This window comes from Pteropus alecto, unplaced genomic scaffold (assembly GCF_000325575.1).
Source record: "Pteropus alecto unplaced genomic scaffold, ASM32557v1 scaffold72, whole genome shotgun sequence".
NCBI lineage: Eukaryota > Metazoa > Chordata > Mammalia > Chiroptera > Pteropodidae > Pteropus > Pteropus alecto.
This window is the reverse complement of record NW_006436811.1, coordinates 23143081-23163051: the sequence shown is the minus strand read 5'-3', so window position 1 is coordinate 23163051 and position 19971 is coordinate 23143081. Positions and strand designations below refer to the sequence as shown.

Below are 19971 nucleotides of genomic sequence, written 5' to 3'. Positions count from 1 at the left end.
GAAAACATTTTACTACAGTGATTAAATAGTTTATGATTTTATTCCTGAGTGTAAATGTAAGATAAATAACAGTTTTGATTGTTTTAAGTGTTCATTTACTAGAGGCTATTTGGCTCCTCTTGCCTTGGAGTTCAGCAATTTTATGATGAGACAGGTTTAAATGATATATTTCAATTGAAATATTTCCAAAAACAAGTAATTAGTTCTTTCAAAAAAATTTTACTGAAAAGCTTATTATTTAACAATCATTTGAATCATGAGAGGAGCTTTAGATATTGGGAATATAAAGATGAATAAATGTGACTTATGTTATTTGGACCTCCATAATACAATGCAGGAGACAGCAAAACAGCTAAGTATACTATTAGGTGACAAAGAGCTTTTATAGGGACATGCATAACATGGTAGCGTATTAAAAAAAAGTACCTAGTCAGTATTTTTCAGAGAGAGCAGGACAGCCTTTCCAGTGGTGAATGCTGGAGTTGAGTTTGGACGATAAGATTTAGCCAGGTGATATAGAAGGGAGAAGAAGAGACAGAAATGGAATGAACAAAGGAACTTTGACCACTTAGAAGTCTACTTTCAAATCATTGGGAAATGGTTGGCTTTGTATTTGTCCTGGTAATTTTAGTTTTGATAATTGAGATAAAAAGAGGTTAGATTAGTCATGTCAAGTTGTCATGGTAGTTAAAAAATCTACCGGTTTTTCTGGCCCTCACCTAAAATCTTCAGTATATCTATTTCAGATCTGTACTCAATACATGCTTTATGCCTTATTCAGTGCCATTTTTCATTGAAGAAATAATCTTGAAAATTACTTTTGTAAATTTTGAACTCTTAAATAGTTTAGATATATCAGCATATGTTATACCTAAATGAAATGACATGTCTGGACACTCTGGTGGAAGGTCATTAAAAAGATGGAGTATAAGCTCAGGAATACTTAAGTTTTACTTCAAGCTTATATTGTAGGAGGTGTGTGTATTTCAGAGTTGAACTTAAAATAAATTGTGTTAAATAAGAATTACACTGATAATATAATTCTGTTGAACTTATTTATAATGGTGAGAGTCAAATGCATATGTTGCATCATTGCTTACCTTGTTAGGTATGGGAGAGAATGGTATGTATGAGGAATTAAATATGATACCAACTATCAGATTTTACTGGATTTGTTTTCAAGATGCTGCCCTACAGGAAACATTTCAAATCCTTGGTTACTTATTTTTAGGTTGTTGAATCTCCATGAGACTCTCTAAATACTCTTTGCTGAAGAATAATTCCGGTGATCTATTGGCTTAAACAAGTTTTTAATACTCAATATTTTAACACTATGAATTTAGGTGATAGTTTCATGACATTTAGTAAGAACACTTTATATTGTCAGCAAATTAAGACCTTTTAATAACTTAATTGCCTGTTTTTTAAACAAGTTATGTGGTTCTGCCACACAGAGTTATGTATATATTATTGATGCCTCAAGATTCCAGTGCATGATTTAGCCAACCTATGTTGGAAATTTCAGGTGAGGTTTATCCAACTCCAAAATCCCTATTTAGTTTTACTTTTTTGTGTGCTTAGCACATAGGACTCATTCTCCAAGTCAAGTTGCTTTTATATTTTAATGGAAAAGATTTTCAGAAAATGTTATAACATTTTTAAATCAGTTACTTGTAACTGAGAACTGGGTTTGGAGTAGGAAGATGATTGCAGTTTGGATGTATCATTTGAAATGCTTATGGAATATACAAGTGATGATATTCGGTAAGCTGATATATGAGATTTAGGCTAATCTAGCTGAAAATATCTAGGCTGAAGGGTAGGATTTGGGAGTTATCAGTATCCTGACGATAACTGAAATTTTAGGGAGAAGGTAAAGAATGAGAAAAAATAGGTCCCTAGGGCAGAACTGTGAATAACAGAATAAAATCAATGTTTAAGGGATAGCCAAAGGAATAACACACAATAGAGTCTAAGAAGGAGTACCGTGGAGATAGGTGAAAACCTAGAAAGTGTGATGAAAAGCCAGGAGAATATTAAGTGGTAAATGGTAGATGTTATCAAATACTGTAGACAAATCCAGTAACGTAAATCTCAAGCTTTTAACAACAAAAATTATTGGCGACTTTGGTGAGAGCAATTTCATTGGTACAATAATCAAAACTACAGTAGATTGAGGTGTGAGTAGAGGTTGAGCATGTAGAGATAAGTAATGTTAGGTGTTTCAAGATCGAATATGAAGTGAGTAAGATGATTCAGTAGCTGACTGGAATCTGCTGCTGCCTTTTTATTTTTTAAGATTAGAGTGATTTATATATATTGCCAATGGGCAAAAATCAAGTAAAAGGTGAAGTTGCGGATAAAGGAAGGATATTGAAAAATCCTTCAATCATTATCAACAGGCAAAATCATTATCAACAGGTGAGTTGGCGAGCATAGATTTAGTTATTTTAAAACATCAGCTGTAATAGTCCAGTGCGTCCATCTCATGATTGAGATGATCTTGCAAGTTAAGCCTAAATTACAGATGTTTATTTTCTATAACCTCCTACATCAGTCACTAAATTAGAGACAACTTTAACAGTGGTCTTGACAAAACTTAATGTCTTTTGTCAGGCACTACTCAGTTTCTGTTGACTCTCTTCTTTGTTTTCATGGATGACCAATCACCTTTTAACTGATAGTTATGTTATTTATTAATTTTGGCTATTCGCTTGTTAGCCCTGTAGTTATTAAGTCTTTCTAAAGATCAGTTTTTAAGATAACCACTCTGATATGTTTTGTGTTGCTTTACTGTTGAAGGTGAGCCTTAACTTGCATTATTTTTTTATTTCTTTGAGGGAAATGCACCATAACTTCCAGAGAAATCATCTAGGGTTTGTTTAAGAAATAGGAGTGAATGAGCATACTTATTCTCATATGAGAACTTTAAATTTACTAGATTAGAAAAGTATTATTGCCTGGAATGAAGAGACCTATTCAGTTCTTAAATATTAATTCCAGAAATGTACTGAATGCCTATTTTGTATGCCAAGAGTGGAAAGGTATAATTGAAAGGCTAGAAAAGATTCCTGTTTTTATAGTTTATAGCTTAATGGGAAGGACAGCATTAAGCAAATAATTATAAAAGTAATTTTCAATGACAGTTTTGAGAATTGATTTAGACATAATATAGAGTCCTGCCAGAGTGTATAACAGGATCTAGACTTGGGGGGTCAGGGAAAACTTTCCAAAACAAAAGACATTTTAGCTGAGATTTACTGAATGGGCATTAGACACACACGCACTCCCTAACATCTTGTGTTTAATGCCGAAGGAGTAACATGTGAAGGTCTTGAGTTATTAGCCTCCTCTTTCTTTAGATATTGTCTGTTAGTCCCCTACAAATAGTAAGGAAGTGGCTAGTGATCCTTTCCTCTCTTCACCATCATCTGATTTTGTTCACAAATATTCTGAGTCTTTATCATTGTATTCCTAAGTATATGAAAGCATTTACTACTTCTTAGTTGGCTTCAGTGGTATATTTTATTCCCAGCTTATATTTGTGTGGAATCACTGAGCATACTTTACTTTCCACTTAATTTCCCCTTTGTTACATTTTTGTTAGTGGTATATTTTTCTACACTGCCAGAGCATACAACATTTACTCAGTCTTCTGTAAATCTTAACTCCTTAACTAGGCTTATTTCTGCAGTCAGGTATATTCAGAGTTTACCATCAAACTTTATGTTGTAGTTTCTCCACTTATTTCTTGGTTATATACAGTTTACTCTCTAGTTGACACCTCATGAACTCCTGGGAATAATGGCCTTGATTTCTTCATGTACATAACTGTGAATTTTATACTTTAGCTTTTTAACTTTAGAGTCTCATAGTTTTACCAGAAAAATGTTATAGTGCTGACCAATTTGAGTCTTTATTCTTATTTAGATTCATTACTTCTTTTAATTCTGGAGCATTTTCTTGGGTTATAGTTTTCTTCATTCTGTTCTTGTCTCTTGATTTTCAACTTCAGAGTTACAATTGTACATATTGTAGATCTCCTTTGCCTGACTTCTGTATCTATCATTTACTCTCAATTTTTTTAAATTTTCTTTTTATATTTCTTTTTCATTTTCTTCACATTTTCACTGCATATTCTCTATTTCTCTTATCTATTTTATGACATCTTTTAACTCTTGTGTTCTAATTTAGCCTGTATTTTCTAGTATTTTTTTTCTTTAGTCCTTTCAGAACTATTTTTAAAGCCCTTTGTGTTTTAGTCATCTCGTTCTGAGCTTTTTATCAAGAACTGTAAAGGGGCTGATATTTTTCCCTACTTACAAGCTAAAACTTAGCTTCCCACAGTTTCAAGCAAAAGACAAACATGAGACATGAGACTTCTCGTTCAGAGCTGAAAGACTTTATAGCTGACCAAGAGAAATCTCCAAGTGGGCCGTAGGTCTCTTTTTTCCAGCCAGGACCCATTGCAATAACTGAGACTTTTTACTGTCATCTTTGAAAGAATCTAAGGTTGACATAGACTGTAGGAGTTGTTGAATCATAAGGTGGTTGTAATTCTGCCTAATGTACTTCATCCTCTCATCTGCCAGGCAAACCAAAGTTCTAATGATTTTGAATCCTGGTCATAGTGGTGGTCACAAATTTCCTTCTCATTCAGCGTAAGTGTGCATCTCTATGTCTACTGTTTGAAGAAGGTGGAACCTTACTCTAACCCAAGAGGGGTCTTTGTACTTTTCTCAGTGGTGTAGACTTGAAGCTGGTGAAAAAGTCCACTTGCATGGAGGACTGTTTATTGTCTGATGACCGTACAGTTTTTTCAGTATGTTCACTATCAATTTACAAAGACTTTCCTCAAATCTTGTTAATAGGGCTGTGTATCTGTCAGCACCCCATTTTTGTTGTCAAATATGTCAAGTACCCTACTTTCAAGCTAACAGATTAGTTTCATGGATGCTGACCAAAGCAGGGCGGGATCTGGATCAGAGACGAGACTTCACTAGTCAAGGCAGCATCAGTAACCACAATGTCCACATATTTGTGCTGGTTCCTTGAGCTCCAGTTCTCATAGGGCACCGCAGAGGGCCAAATGACACCTGCAGCCTGAATGGATTGTGGTAAGGAGAGGAACCGAGGGTCAAGAGCCCAGCACCTTTTGAGCAAGTAGTAAATGTTGTAACCATCAACAGACAATCCAGTCTGACTCGCCCCACTGAAAGTGTCCTCTTCTAGTCAGTGTCCTCTCTCTCTTCCCAGAAGTAGTGTCTGGTGTTACATACCACTTTTGTCCTCCCTTTTCACATCTGGGAACTCTGACCTATGGGTAACTGTTGGATCGACCCCAGCTCTGCTCTTTTGTATGAGAAGTTTTCATGCTTTGATAACGCAGTGCCAAGGAGTAAAGGAGAGAAGAAATGACCGGGGAATGTCTAGGGGGCAAACCTATGGATACCTGTACTAGCTGGACTCTAGAGCTGCTGTGTTGTTACCTTACGTCTCTGGCTGGTAGTGGAATGGTACTATGGTTTTCTGACACAGTGGCAACATGCAGATCATGATTATACCCAGGACACTATAGAGAAAAGGGCAAAAATAATTTTCTTCTTATTCTCAATAGTACCACTAGGCTCTCTTCAGCTCTAGGCTGCCATTCTCTTCTGCTCTCTCCCATCCAGATGATCTCTATCTCCCCAGGGCTGTCCGAGAATTTTTAAATTAAATTCCAGGATGCATCCTTTTGTGTCTTTGTGATTTTTAGAGATGGGTTTAGAAGAGATAATCAGTATTTCAGATTAATTTGTTCCAGACACGAAGACATATCTCTTATTCTTCAAGGTTTGGTTCACATTCTTTCTCCTAAAGTATTCTGGACCCACTAATTATACTTGAGTATGTATTAAATCTCAGTAGAATGTATTCATAAATTAGAATTTATTGTCGTATTATTCTTTACATTTTTGTGCTTTTCTTAGTCTTCTCTTAAATTTTAAGTAGGGCCCGTATCTTGTATTATAACCCCTCAATCTTGGAGTGAATTGGTCTGATATACTGGCATTTTCTAAATAGATTTTAATGGCAAGATTATATTTACCTGGACTTGTATTGATTTATTGGACTTTGCTGGAAGATGCATATGAAGTTAATAATAAAATAGAGATCTTTATTTTCCATTTTTCTCTAACACCATTCATAACCAAATTTAAGCTGTGATTATGACATTAAGTTAATATTACAGTGAGAGAGATGTGTCAGTGTGTTGAATATGAAATACTAATGTCCTTTTCTTTTGAATTCTTTTTATAGAATCAGATTATTCTCATTACAACTTAATCCTGAAGAAAGCTGGACAATTCTTAGACAATTTACATATCAATCTCTTAAAGTTTGCTTTCTCTTTAAGGGCATACTCTCCAACTATTCAGATGTTTCAACAGGTATGTAAAAATACTCAAACTGTTTATGTTAAGGAAGCATACTAGCAATGTACGTAAATCTGTATTAAGTGAATATCTTTAGTTCAAAAGAATCTATAAACTTTTAATACCTGATTCTGTAGCTTATCATTGATTATATTATTTGTTATCATTGATTATAATAGGGAATATATTATGTAATTTTATAGTTATTTAGGAGAAGGAAATTATGAGGACATTCACCATTAAAATGAACTATATTGACAATTTTAATTTAAAGAAACTTTTCAATAACTTTGAAGCACGTATTTCCTACTATAAAGTTGATTTTGTTAAAATATTAGATTCTGCCTGCATATGGATATTTTTTACTTTAATTAGAGCAATAACTTGTAGTTGATGAGTTATTTTAATCAAAGTGATGTGTGAGTTTTTAAAAATCATATTGTAATTATCAACAACTGCGGCTAAATATAATCTTTGAAATCTTAGATTGCAGCTGATGAGCCACCACCAGACGGTTGTGATGCGTTTGTGGTTATCCACAAGAAACACACCTGCAAAATTAATGAGATTAAAAAGCTGCTGAAGAAGGCTACTTCAAGGTAAATTAATGATAGCCTATAGTGAAAGAAGTGGTTTGTAAAAGGAGTTAAGGGTTCACATAGCAGAAATTTCTTATAATATAAAATTTTAATATTCTAAGATAATTGCATATTAAAGAATATGCACAGAATTGAAAAACTGAATATGTGAGCTGGTAGTCTGAGTCCTTTTCTAAAATATATAACCACTTTAAGTATTTTGTCTTGATTAGCTTTTGATTTTAGATATAAATTATACCAAAATACCATATGAGATGTTTTATATAAACAATAAACATACGAAACTATGGATTTATTTGGAGTATATCTCTTTAAATATAAAATGAATGTGTACCTTAGAAATAATAAAAACAATAATATAGAATTGCATTTTTAGAATGTATTACTCATAAAAATTTTTTTTTACTTCTTTCAAGTATTTTATACAAATGAATATGGGAAGTAGCATGTGTAGCATTCTTGTGGGTCCATTTTCACCCCTGTGGAATATGAGGACCACAGGGAACTGATACAGACATGCTAATGCTCATGCTGTTTGTGTGCCATGAGTAGTAAGTTTCTTTATTACAACCTAGAAGTCTCATGTCTTCCGCCAGCATCCATGAAACAATAAAAGAAAAACTTGTTAGCTTGTAAATTAGGATATCATCAATTCCCTAGCCCGACAGAAGCCATCTATAGCATTAGATTAATACTTTTTTTTATTTTTGTAAACCTTAGATACAATCCTTGCTTTATGATACACTATCAGTATTGATCCATAGTGGTCATTTTTTTCTATTTGAATAGTTTATATATTTACATATGTATTTATGGTAATATAAGTATTTTAATTTTTCCCTCTCTATAGATATTTCTCATTGCTGAATTTTCTTCAGTTTTCATTTCCTTTCAGTTTTCCTAAATTATATTTTTATGTGTTTTCTTAAATGACTGATAGAATTTGTTTATTCTACCCGTTTTGTCTAATCTGTTTCCTTTTGCATTCATATTATTCGAGTCTCTTGCCTTTGGTTGAGCTAAGCACTTGGTTTATTTTCATTTTTTTCTCAATCATAACACATTTAGGGCATCAAAGTTGCCCTTTTTTACTATTTGGCATTCTCATTGGCCTATCTTACTAAAAAACTCAATAGCAGCTTTATTTCCTTGTTGGAAACAGTGGGAGAGAGTTATACTTATTTAGATGGTAATGATTGCTGTCACTTTTTCCCAAATATAGAAAACACATTTTAGTATAATATCTGTCAAGTTTTGGGGCAGATTCAAACGAGAGATCTTTGAACCATGAACCAGGAAGTAGGAAAAGATAAAGTATCATTCTATCTACCTTTCTGGCTGGTATGTTGTTTTCAAGTGGTAAGGCTGACCATCAGTTATGACGCCAGTAAAACTCTGTAGATTTTATTTTAGCGCGTTTTGCTCCCAACTTCATTTAAAAGATTTTGTCTTTTTCTGCATCTTCGAAAATATTATTGGAAGTTCTGGGAAATGTAGTGTTAGGAATTGCTCTCCAAATGCTACTTCAAAGCAGCATATCCCTCTTTTTGTGACCTAAAACTTTTTGTCTAAAATGGAAAGCTGTATTTTTAAAGTTAAAAAAATTATAAAAGTATTCAAATACTTCAGAAAAGGCAAAGTAGAAAGGGAAAGTGACCCATAATTCTGTTAACAGTTTGGAATATTTTTTTCTTTTTAAATGCATACACTGTTATGTAAATTTATATAAATTATTTAACCAATGTGAGATTATACTTTAAAGGATATCTTAAAATTGGCCCTCACTAAATTATACATCCTTAAACATAAATAAGTGTAAATATAGGTATGCTTTGTCATCATGAAGCAGGACTCATATATATTGTTTGTAATATTTCCACCTGACACATAGTAGATGCTCAAAAGTATTTATCAAATTATACAATAATTAACAAGTAGATTTAATTGTATGACCCCCTCTGATGGGTATAAATAAGATATTTACATTTTCTTCTATTATAAATAGTAAATTGAATGTCTTTATCCATGTATCTTTATACAGTTATCTTGATATTAGATAAATTTTTAAAACTAGAATTACTGGATAAATAAGTATGTAATTATAATTTGTACATCAGAATTGTTCTTCAGACAGCTGGTTGTATTTTACACTCCATTTATAACATTTTCACCACTGCTAATTTGTATTATTACCCTTTATAATATTATTTCCCTTTATGATTATTTTCCTTAGTCAATTCAATAAATGAAAATATCTATTTTTAAATATAACCGCTTTGATTTTCCCTCTTACCCTGTAATTCTCTATAGGTGTAGGGTAATTTTTTTTTTACCTATGATATACGCAAGCAGTTCCTGAATTAATCATAGAAACAAACTTTGAAAGGTATGTGTCTGTGGATGTAGGAAGGTGCGCTCTGTTACAGACTCATGAACAAATGTTAGATGAGTCCTTACCTTTACCTCTGGAAAATCTGTTTCATTTCTTCTAATTTTTTTCTTTTGTATTCAACCTCAAGATTGATCTACTAGCATTATTCCAGTAATAGTCTTTCTAATTACCAACAATAGTATGTTATTTGAAAACATTATCTTTCATACTTGTACTAAAATATAAGATACCCTGTATAAATGTACTTTTATAGTATTGATTTGAAAAAATAAATTTTATCATAATCCATTTGACTTTGTGCCATTTGAGTTCCAAAGTATCAGTTAAAATTAATGAGAGTGATTTTAATAATTTCATCTAGTTTAAGATTCTTTTTCACGTCTTTTTATGTGAAGTATGATTTAGTATTATTTTTGCATTTATCGATAGGATCCTATGAAGAATGATAACTAGTTCAATTTCTCTTGTTATGCATGACGAATTCAATTTCTCTTCTTTTTCACATTATCTCACCTGTTGTAGAAGACATTAATAGTGAAGTCAAATGTTATTTTTTTGATAAGGTAAAATTCTGATAGAATTCTGTTGTATCATATTTCAAATATCTTAAAAATTATATCTTGTGTTAAATGTTAGTAATTAAACCAGATAAAAGTGAATGAATATATTTGAGAGGAAGCTGAGTTTGCCACCCCAAAATATGTCTTTTGGGATATAATATTAAGTTGGTTGTTTTTAAGAAATGAAAGGTTCAGAAAGACTCTTTGATCTTCTTGGAACTGCCTAAAAGAATTTAGTTAGAGGACCAATTCCAGGAAAGGGGGCTATTATCATAGATAACTGTAGTTTAATATGAACATAATGCGATAGACAGGAGGGAACCTAGCAAAGCCCTTTTGATCAAAGTCCTGTCTGTGTCCCCTTGTTAAGGATGGCCTGATGTACATTTATTTACCAAATATCTGCTTTTCTATCTCTATGTGTATTGCAGTCCTGTCCTTTGAAGTCGCAACTCCAACCCTACCCCTTCTCCTTAGCTCATGATGGCATATAAACCTTAATTGCCCAATTGGTCTTCGGGTTCCATATTTATATAATACCTCTGTATATACATACATAATAAATTTGGATGTTTTCTCTCACATTAATTTGATTATTAATTCAGTCAGAAGAGCTTAGAAGGGTAGGAGGAAAATTATTTTTTCTCCCCTACATGTAAAGTTTTATACTTCAAAAAAAGTTTATTAAAATAAGAAAAAGTGGATGAATGTGCATACATACTTTATGAGCCAGACTGTAAACTACTGTAATGATGCTCGAATTGATGTAATTTTACAAACTTGAAATAAACATAGTACTCTGTACTGATGTCAAGTAATAGCCAAATAATTAGTATGAAGTTTTCATTCTATTAGTCAAGATTTATTGAGCACTTGAGTGATTTTTATTTAAAGTAAGTCAGTAATCAGGAATACTGGTCATTTGGCCATTTTTAAAATTGGAAAGTCATGTTATTTCCACTGACAAGCCTTATTCTATAATTGAACAAAATAGAAATTTGAATTTCTCTATAATAAAAGATATAGTTTATTACATGTACAGTTTCCCAGCCATGTCAGTAATTGAATAATTATTTTATTTACCATAGTTCATTGTAGAAAGTATATCTCTAAGTTTATCATGAATATTATAGAAATGTTTCTCTACAGAGTAAGACAGTGGTTATCACAAGATCTTGTCAGTTTCTATTTAGCTCAAGTAGTAGAATATTATTTTAAATTTTTTCATATTTAATATTATACTTTATAAAATAATTTCATTTAAAATTTTGATTTTTGAGATTTTCATTCTTACTGCATGCACATTAACATTGTAACTACTGAGAATTAAAAATGTAAAGAAAATATCTACTACTGCCTACAAAATAATTTCCTTATATATAGAACAATATAATAAACTTATTAAGATGTTATGTGACATAAACATTTTGTAAAATTTTATAGTTATGTCAACAAATGAAAAAAGAATCTTATATACACGTAGTTAATGAAACCTGAGAGAATCAATAGAAAGCAACTTAAAAATTCAGTATGTTCTTTTTTTTTTTGCTGACTTGCTCAGGCCATGCATATATTTCTCTTGTCTAACTCTTTTTAAATTATTGTATGTGCCAGAGATTTAATAACCTCACTTAAATATTTTATTTTCTAGTTGAACTGTATGATTTTGTTTTATTACATCTCTGGTAATAGATGGTGTAAACTGTATTATACAAAATTTGTCTCAGATACTGTAAGATAATAGGTAAGAGCATGAGTTTTTCATTCCCATACCCCAATGTAAATTGCCTTCCTGCCCTCTGAAGTCTCAGCTCCCACCCCCAGTCCTTCTGCTTAGCTCAGGATGGCTGCCCCTTTGGTAGCCATTAGCATGTTCTCAATATGGGTCTGTTTCTATTTTGTTTTGTGTATTCATTTGTTTTGTTAGATTCCACATGTATGTGAAATCATACAGTATTTGTCTTTCTCCATATGACTTACTTTACTGGCGTAATCTCTCTGGGTCATCCATGTTGTCACAAATGGCAAGATTTCATTCTTTTTTATTACTGAATAATATCTCATTGTGTATATATACCACATCTTCTTTACCCATTGATCTGTCGATGGGTAGTTTGCTTTCATACCTTGGCTATTAGTAGTACCATGCTACAGTGAGCGTAGTGGAGCATGTACTTTTTGAAGTTTTTGTATTCTTCAGATACCTAGAAGTTGAATTGCTGAATTGTATGATAACTCTATTTTTAAATTTTTGAGGAATCACCATTCCGTTTTCCATAATGGCTGCACTAATTTACTACCCCAGCAACAGTATACAAGGGTTCCCTTTTCTCTCATCCTTGCCAGCACTTGTTATTTGTTGATTTATTGATGATAGCCATTGTGACAGGTGTGAGGTTTCAATTTGCATTTCCCTGATGACAATTAATGATGCTGTGCATCTTTTCATGTGTCTAGTGGCTATCTGTATGTCCTCTTTGGAGAAATAACTATTTAGATCCTCTGCACATTTTTAAATTAGATTTTTTTGGGGGAAGGGGTATTAAGTTGTATGAGTTTCTTATATATTTTGAATATTAACCCCTTATTAGATGTATCATGTTCACATATTATGAGTACAGAATTTGTTCCTTTAATTTTTTGATGCATTTTATGTTAATAGTGAAAGGATATATTTCCAGTGTTTTAAGTTTAAATGTTAAAAATTAGAATAATGCAACATGTACATATAGCAATTATAAAATTCCCTTTTACTCCATACTTTTAGAACTTCTCCCAGAGACAACCAGTGCTATCATTCTTGTATGTCTTTCTAGAAATAGTCAACATATTGTTACAAAACAAAAATAAACCAAATAAATTTAAAGATCTAATTGACTTTATTCAGTGACGCATGAATCTGGCAGCATCCCTTCTAGTAAATAGAAAGGTGCTCCAAGGAGTTGTACAGAAATGGAAGATTTTTGTAGGCAGAAAGGTGGGATGAAGAAGTTGAAAGAGTGGGTTATTGCAGACAAGTTCACCTTCCCTTAAGGGAAGGCCTGGGTTATAGGCAGACTACCTTACTAGTGTGGACCAGGAAGTTTCAAACTGATTGATTTAAAATTCTATTCATGGGTGAAGCTAAAACTGCAGTTAGGTTAGATATTGAGTCTTGGTGCAGCTTAGCAGAAGTGACTTCGTTTTGGACCTGTTGTTTCCTTTTAACAGTATATGTAAGACATAATTACATAGATGTATACCCCTTACATTTATCATTGGTGGTGGTGTACCATCCAACATTTGGTTCCTTTCTTTTTTTCCCTTGACACTATTATTGATTGATAGATAGATAAGTGGGGATTGGCAAGAGTGAGAGAAAAATGGTCATGTCTTGAGCACCAGGTATGTGCTTTGTGCTCTGCTAAGGACTTGCAAGGCATTTTGGTAAATTCATAGGGTATTCGTAGGAAGTAGCTGGAATGAACACCTATTGGCCCAAGAAAGATCAAATCACTTTCCCAAGGTCACAAAGCTAGTAAATAGTAAAGCTAGAATTCTGCTTGATTTAAAAACCCACAATCTTTTCACTAGAATGCTGTAGCATTGTTATTCAATAATACCCTCTTTTCCTCTTTCCTTTACTTAATATTGTTATTTAGAAAGTGGTAAGTGGTAAGATTATAAAGATCGGAATTCATTAGATAAATGGTTATTTCTTAACGTCTTTGTTATTCATTATCTTTTGTTTTTCTTTCTACCTGTATAAATTGTTAAAAGATGTGGGCTTTGGAGTTTCATAGATGTAAGTTGAAACTCTGACTTTCTATTTGAATTTGTCCTGGATATTTAATTTATCTGAGCCTCAGAAAATTAAAAGTTTAAGTAAATGATAGTAACTGTCTAAAGGAATTGTTATGAAGACAGAATTTACTAATATTTTTAAGGAATCTAGCACAGTGCCTGGCAAATAAGGTGTCAAAATCTGTGATGATAGGGCCAGATCATAGGACTTCTTTGTTTCCTAGATTATACTTGAGGATTTAACTAGTTGTTATTCATATTAAGTACTGACATTTCTATGGTATTGTGCTTTTGTTTTGTTTTTTTGAATAGTTGGAACTCATTTTCAGGAAATGTGAGTCATAGTAATGAAACATTATATCCTAACTTCTGGTCAAGATGGCAGAGTAGGTAATACTATGCTTGCCTCCTCCATGACCACATCACAATTACAGCTAAGTTATAGAACAGTTACCCTGGAGAAACATTTGAAGAGTAGCTTAACAGAATTCCTATAACTAAGTATATAAAGAAGCCACATCGAGACTGAATATTGAATGTCAATTGTAATTGAAAAATAAATTAGAAAAAAAAAACCTTTGTTCTCACCTTTCATTACAGCTATGTTGTCATGTAACTGACCATAAATATCATTCAATAGTAGGTTCAAATCATCCAGAACTTGCTTCACATTGTTGAAAAAAGCCACAGCTAGATAGTTTTTCATTGATAGGGTTAAAAAAAAAAATCACTCATAGAGTTTTCTATAACTATATTACACAATAATTAACAATTGGTCAGAGTCTTCTTTTCTGAAATAACATCTCTAATAATGGACTATTTAAAAAAATTACATCCTTCTAATTGAAGAAAACATAAATTTTATTTCATTGAAAAATATGTTGTCGTTTCATTATATGTTACTGTTTAAAGACAGTGAACCTTATTGGAATATAAAGTATTTTTGTTACCATTAGGGACGGTCTAAGTCCATCGTTGCCCTGGTGGCACTGGGGGACCTTGGTTCTTTCTGCTGACACAGTAAAGAATTACAGATCAGCGAAGTTTAGGAAAAGTAAGATTTATTGAAGTACGTTTCAAGAGAGAAAATGGGCTACACCAGAGAGGTCTGTAGCCTCAGAGAGGTTGGGAGATCTGTCTTATATCTGGTCTGTGATGGGTGGTTTTAAGGGAGGTGCCACCTGATTGATAGGTGAGGTCATTTTGATCAACAGTTGGCTGTTAAATAAATATTGTTAACTGAGTATGTACCTTCCAAGAATTCATTCTGTTATAATTGGATTTATGAATTTATGGACATATGTACGACATTATAATGATGGTATAATGAGGCTGAGGTGAAAAGAAGATTAGAGTACTTTTCCTTACTGAGCAAGCATTTGTGGCTGGCCTAAACCGGTTGCTATGCTATGATCATTTATTTCCTTGTACTCCAGGAGGCAGGGGTATTGTTATTTAAAAAATGAGTCCTTTCTGGGAGGTCCTAGCGGGGAGGTTTTTGGGTTGTACTGTCAGTGTTGTCATTTCTATGGTTTCAGAGTTGAGCCTTAGTTCCTTGCTCATGACTACCTAACTACCTAACATTTTTAATATTCAATTTCAGGCTAACCAAAATTTTTTTTCTTGTCATTTGATAGAAGTTATGTCCAAAAAGTCACCCAGGAAATTTAAATACTTTCTCTGTGATACGTGCGTGTATATTCCTATAAGTTCTTTGATAAGCATAAATTACAAAGTGTCATGATATATTTCTCATGTGTTCTTTACTTCTTTTGAAAGTTTGTGTTTTGTTCTCATTTTAGGCCCAGGCCTTATCTTTTTAAAGGAGATCATAAATTTCCTACAAACAAAGAGAACTTACCAGTGATTATTCTCTATGCAGAAATGGGTACCAGAGCATTTGGTAAATTTCACAGAGTATTGTCTGAAAAAGCTCAAAATGGGGAAATTCTGTATGTTCTTCGTCATTATATTCAGGTACATGTTTGTTTTTTTCAAGATTTTTTTACTATAAAAATGTGTTTAATGATAATTTCCTTACTAGATTTTACATAATAATTTCCATCAGGACTTTCATTTAAAGATTATCACAATGATCAAATGTGAATTTTATATGGAAAATATATTGGGATACTGTGTCCTCTGGGGGTATCATGTTTCTATTTTTTTCTTATATATCTGGGACAGATTTAAAACTTGGATAAAAATCAAAACTGTAATTCAGTAACATGAATAATATTTGCTACATTAATAAGTATAGTTATTTCTAATGAAAATGCATTACAGAAAGGAAATCTAATTTGCTTGATAAAATGATATATAGTCAAAGTGTGATACAGGAATGCTCTTAACCCTGTTTCTTTGGACAGCTGACTACTTTCTTATTCAAGTTTCCAAATGTGTTGCGTTACCCACTCTCAGCTTCTCACTGCGATCACACTTTATCACGTTATTCTGTTTTAATGACTTCATAACACTTTTTACTACATCTCAAATTTTATTTTTTAACATGTCCATCCCCCACACACCCAAACTTTTACAGCCACATGCTAGAATATAATGGCTATGAGAGGAAGGACTTTACAGATTTTTACTGCTATATTCCCTACATGGAAAAAGCATTTTAATTTATATTTCTCAAAATATTGATGATTTGCATATTGATATTTAAGAAATAAAAACATTGCAAATATATTTGTCAGTTGCCTATCCATATCTTTTGCCTGTTTTTATATTGGATTTTTTGGGGTTTTTTTTCCCCCTCATTTACAGATTTTTAAAAATATATCCTAAATACCAATCTTTTCTTCCATACTTTGCAAACATCTTCTAGTGTATTTCTGGTCTTGTATTAAAAAAAGATATTTATGTCATCTTTTGTTCAACACCAGTATTAATTTGATGTAATCAAATTTACCCAGTTTTTTAATGGTTTCCCTTCATGATGTCATAAAGACATTCTCCTGTTTTTCCTTATGAGAATTAAATGCTATTCTTTATATTTATGTCTTTAAGATCTATCTGAATATACTTGAATATGATGTGAGGTAGAGATATAATTCTAGTTTTTCCATATGAAAATCATATGGTTTCTACATAATTGAGCTGGTAAGTCTTTATTCTAAGCAATCATATACCATGTTTTCATTTTTGGTTTTAGGCTCTCTGTTCCAATAATGTGTATGTCTATTCTATACAAATATAACATATTTTAATTGCAATCACTTTAAAAATCTAGAGTAATCTTGAGAAAGAAGGACAAAGCTAGACGCATCATACTTTCTGACTTCAAACTATGTTGAAAGGTTTAATAATCAAAACAGCATGGTATTAGCATAAAAACAAACATAGATCAGTAGAACAGAATAGCAAGCCAGGAAATAAACCCATGCATGTATGATAAACTAATATTTGACATGGAAACAATGAGTACTCAGTGGGAAATAGTCTTCAGTAAAAGGTGCTGGGAAAACTGGAATACCATACACAAAAGAATGAAACTGGACCCTATCTTACAAAAATTAACTCACAAAAATTAATTTGAAATGGATTAAAGACTTAAACATAAAATCTGAAACCATAAAACTCCTTTAAAAAGAATAGGTAAAAGACTCTTTGGCATTGCTCTTGGCAGTGCCTCTTTGGATTTGACACCAAAAGCAAAGGCAGTAAAAGCAACATAAACCAGTAGGACGACATCAGACTAAAAACCCTCTTCAGAGCAAAGGAAACCAATGAAATGAAAAGACAACCTACTGTAATGGGAGAAAATATTCGCAAATCATATATTTGATAAGGGGTTAATATCCAAAATATGTAAGGAACTCCTCCAACTCAGTAGCAAAAACAAACAATCCAATTAAAAAATGGGCAAAGGACTTAAATAGACATTTTCCTAAAGGAAACATACAGATGGCCAACAGGTACATGAAAAGGTACTCAACATCACTAACCATCAGAGAAATGTAAATCAAAACTATAGTGAGGTATTTCATCACACCAGTTAGAATGGCTGTGATCAAAAAGACAAGATAACAAGTGTTGGCGAGGATATGGAGAAAAGGGAACCCTTGTGCACTGTTGGGAATGTAAATTGGTTCTGCCACTATGGAAAACAGTATGATGGTTCCTCAAAAAATTAAAAATAGAACTATCATACGATCCAGCATTTCCATTTGTGAGTATATATCCCCAGGAAATGAAATCACTGTCTTGTAAGATATCTGCAACCTCATGCTCATTGCATCATTACTTACAGTAGCCAAGATACGGGAGCAACCTATTTGTTCATCAATGGATGAATGAATAAAGAAAATGTGTGTGCGTGAGTATAAAATAGAATATTATTCAGCCTTAATGTTGCCATTTGTGACAACATGGATGGCCCTTATTGGCATTATGCTAAGTGAAATGAGTCAGAGGAAAACAAACACAGTATGATCTCACTTATATGTGGAATCTACAAATGCCGAACTCAGAAATAGAGAATAGATTTGTGGTTGCAGGGGAGGTGAGGTGGGAAAGGTGGTCAAAAGGTACAAACTTCCAGTTATAACTTAATTTCTGGGGACGTAATGTACAGCGTGGTGATTATAGTTAACAATACCACATTGTATATTTGAAAGCTGCTAAGAGAGTAGATCTTAAAAATTCTCATCACAAGAAGAAAGCTAAGTGAATTATGGATGTTAATTAATTGTAATCATTTCATAACCTATACATATATCAAATCATGTTTTATGCCTTACTAATATAATATCATATGTCAATTATATCACAATAGGAATGAAAGTGAGAGATGGAAGTATATGTTTATCTTTTTAAAAAAATGTCTCCCAGGTGATTCTAATATGCCCCTAGAAGGTATGCTCACCCTTTGAGAATCAGTGTCCCTACTTATTCTTTGGAGAATGTGACTATTAAATATACATCTGTGAAATTATACTAGCCAACTGGGCACTTGGTAGCATCAAATTATAATCTTCTATTTGACGAGTGGCAATGTTCAATCAAAGTAGGCATACTGTAAATCTAGTCAACATGTAATCTTAATAAAAGTAGACTTATTTATGCTACTTTTCAAACAGATGCCTTTTTGTGAGGAAAGAAGAAAAATGAATAAAGATTTTTTTCACCAGTTGATTTAGCCTATGAGCATTTTCAGTTTGCAAATCTAAACTTATTAAACTACAATTCGAATTTTATGTTAATACATTTTCAAATGAAGAAAGTAAATATGAACTTAATAAACATTTATCTTTATTATTGAGAAGCTAATAATATTCCAGAACTGATAATGAGAATTGGTTATGTGAAATTGCATTTCTTTTATAAACTGTGTGGACTTAGAGCTTTGGTTTGCTTAGCCACCAACTGTCTTTTGAGTAGATAGTCAAAATGTATTTTTAAGTTAAGCTGTATGAAGTTGAAAACTCTTTAAAAATTTTTCAACTTTGTCAGAATACTGTAATTGCAAACAACCAAATTTTCTCATGTTATTTTTCATTATAGCATATGCCTGAAAAATTAACAAATTAAATTTTAGTGTGGGCAGCAATATTAAATACTTGTCTGCATGTCTGAAACTAATTCTTACATCATTTTATTTAGAAATAGAACAGTCCAGGAATAGTCACTCCGGTCATATACTTATTTTTAAGGCTGGAGAAGAAGTTTAGGAACGAAAGAAGAGAATAAAATGACAAATAATGCTATTAAGGTTCTCCTTTCCTCCAATTTCTGCCTTTTCCTCTATCATGTTTAGGATTGCAAAACTGCCCCCCACACAAACCTGAATTAAGCAAAGACATATAACTTCTTCAAGGGAACTTGCTGACCACTAGGATAAACTGGTTTCCTCACCTGTGAAAGAATTGCCATATTATAATGATCGTACCACAACTGATAAGACTGTCCAGAAGCTAGAAAGAACCTTAGACATATTGAAAAATATTATGAATAGTCATTCAGCTTGCTTACTTTTGAAAAAATGTGATGACTTCTTTCTTGATAGAGTAATCTCCGTAGGTACATTTTATATTTGCCCTTTATAGGAAGGGGGAAGTGAGATACCATAATTCTGATCATAAATACTTCAGACAACTCAGTTTTAGGCAATTGTTACCCCTCTTTGTAAGAAGAGAAGTTAATTTGTGGCATTTGGTATATTTTAATCATTGAGAAACGAGAAAATCAGGTTATTCAAAGCATGAGGGTTT

The 19971-nt window shown here is 32.4% G+C and overlaps 1 protein-coding gene across 2 annotated transcripts in view; it reads left to right on the top strand.

Annotated features, from left to right (window-relative positions):
- UGGT2 (UDP-glucose glycoprotein glucosyltransferase 2) overlaps nt 1–19971 on the top strand; it is a 146552-nt gene that overhangs the window by 5515 nt on the left and 121066 nt on the right. For both annotated transcript variants that reach the window (XM_006913820.3, XM_015590887.2), the window contains exons 3-5: nt 6304–6434; nt 6906–7018; nt 15556–15730. In XM_006913820.3, the coding sequence (XP_006913882.1) occupies nt 6304–6434; nt 6906–7018; nt 15556–15730 (419 nt within the window). The remainder of the gene's footprint in view (nt 1–6303; nt 6435–6905; nt 7019–15555; nt 15731–19971) is intronic.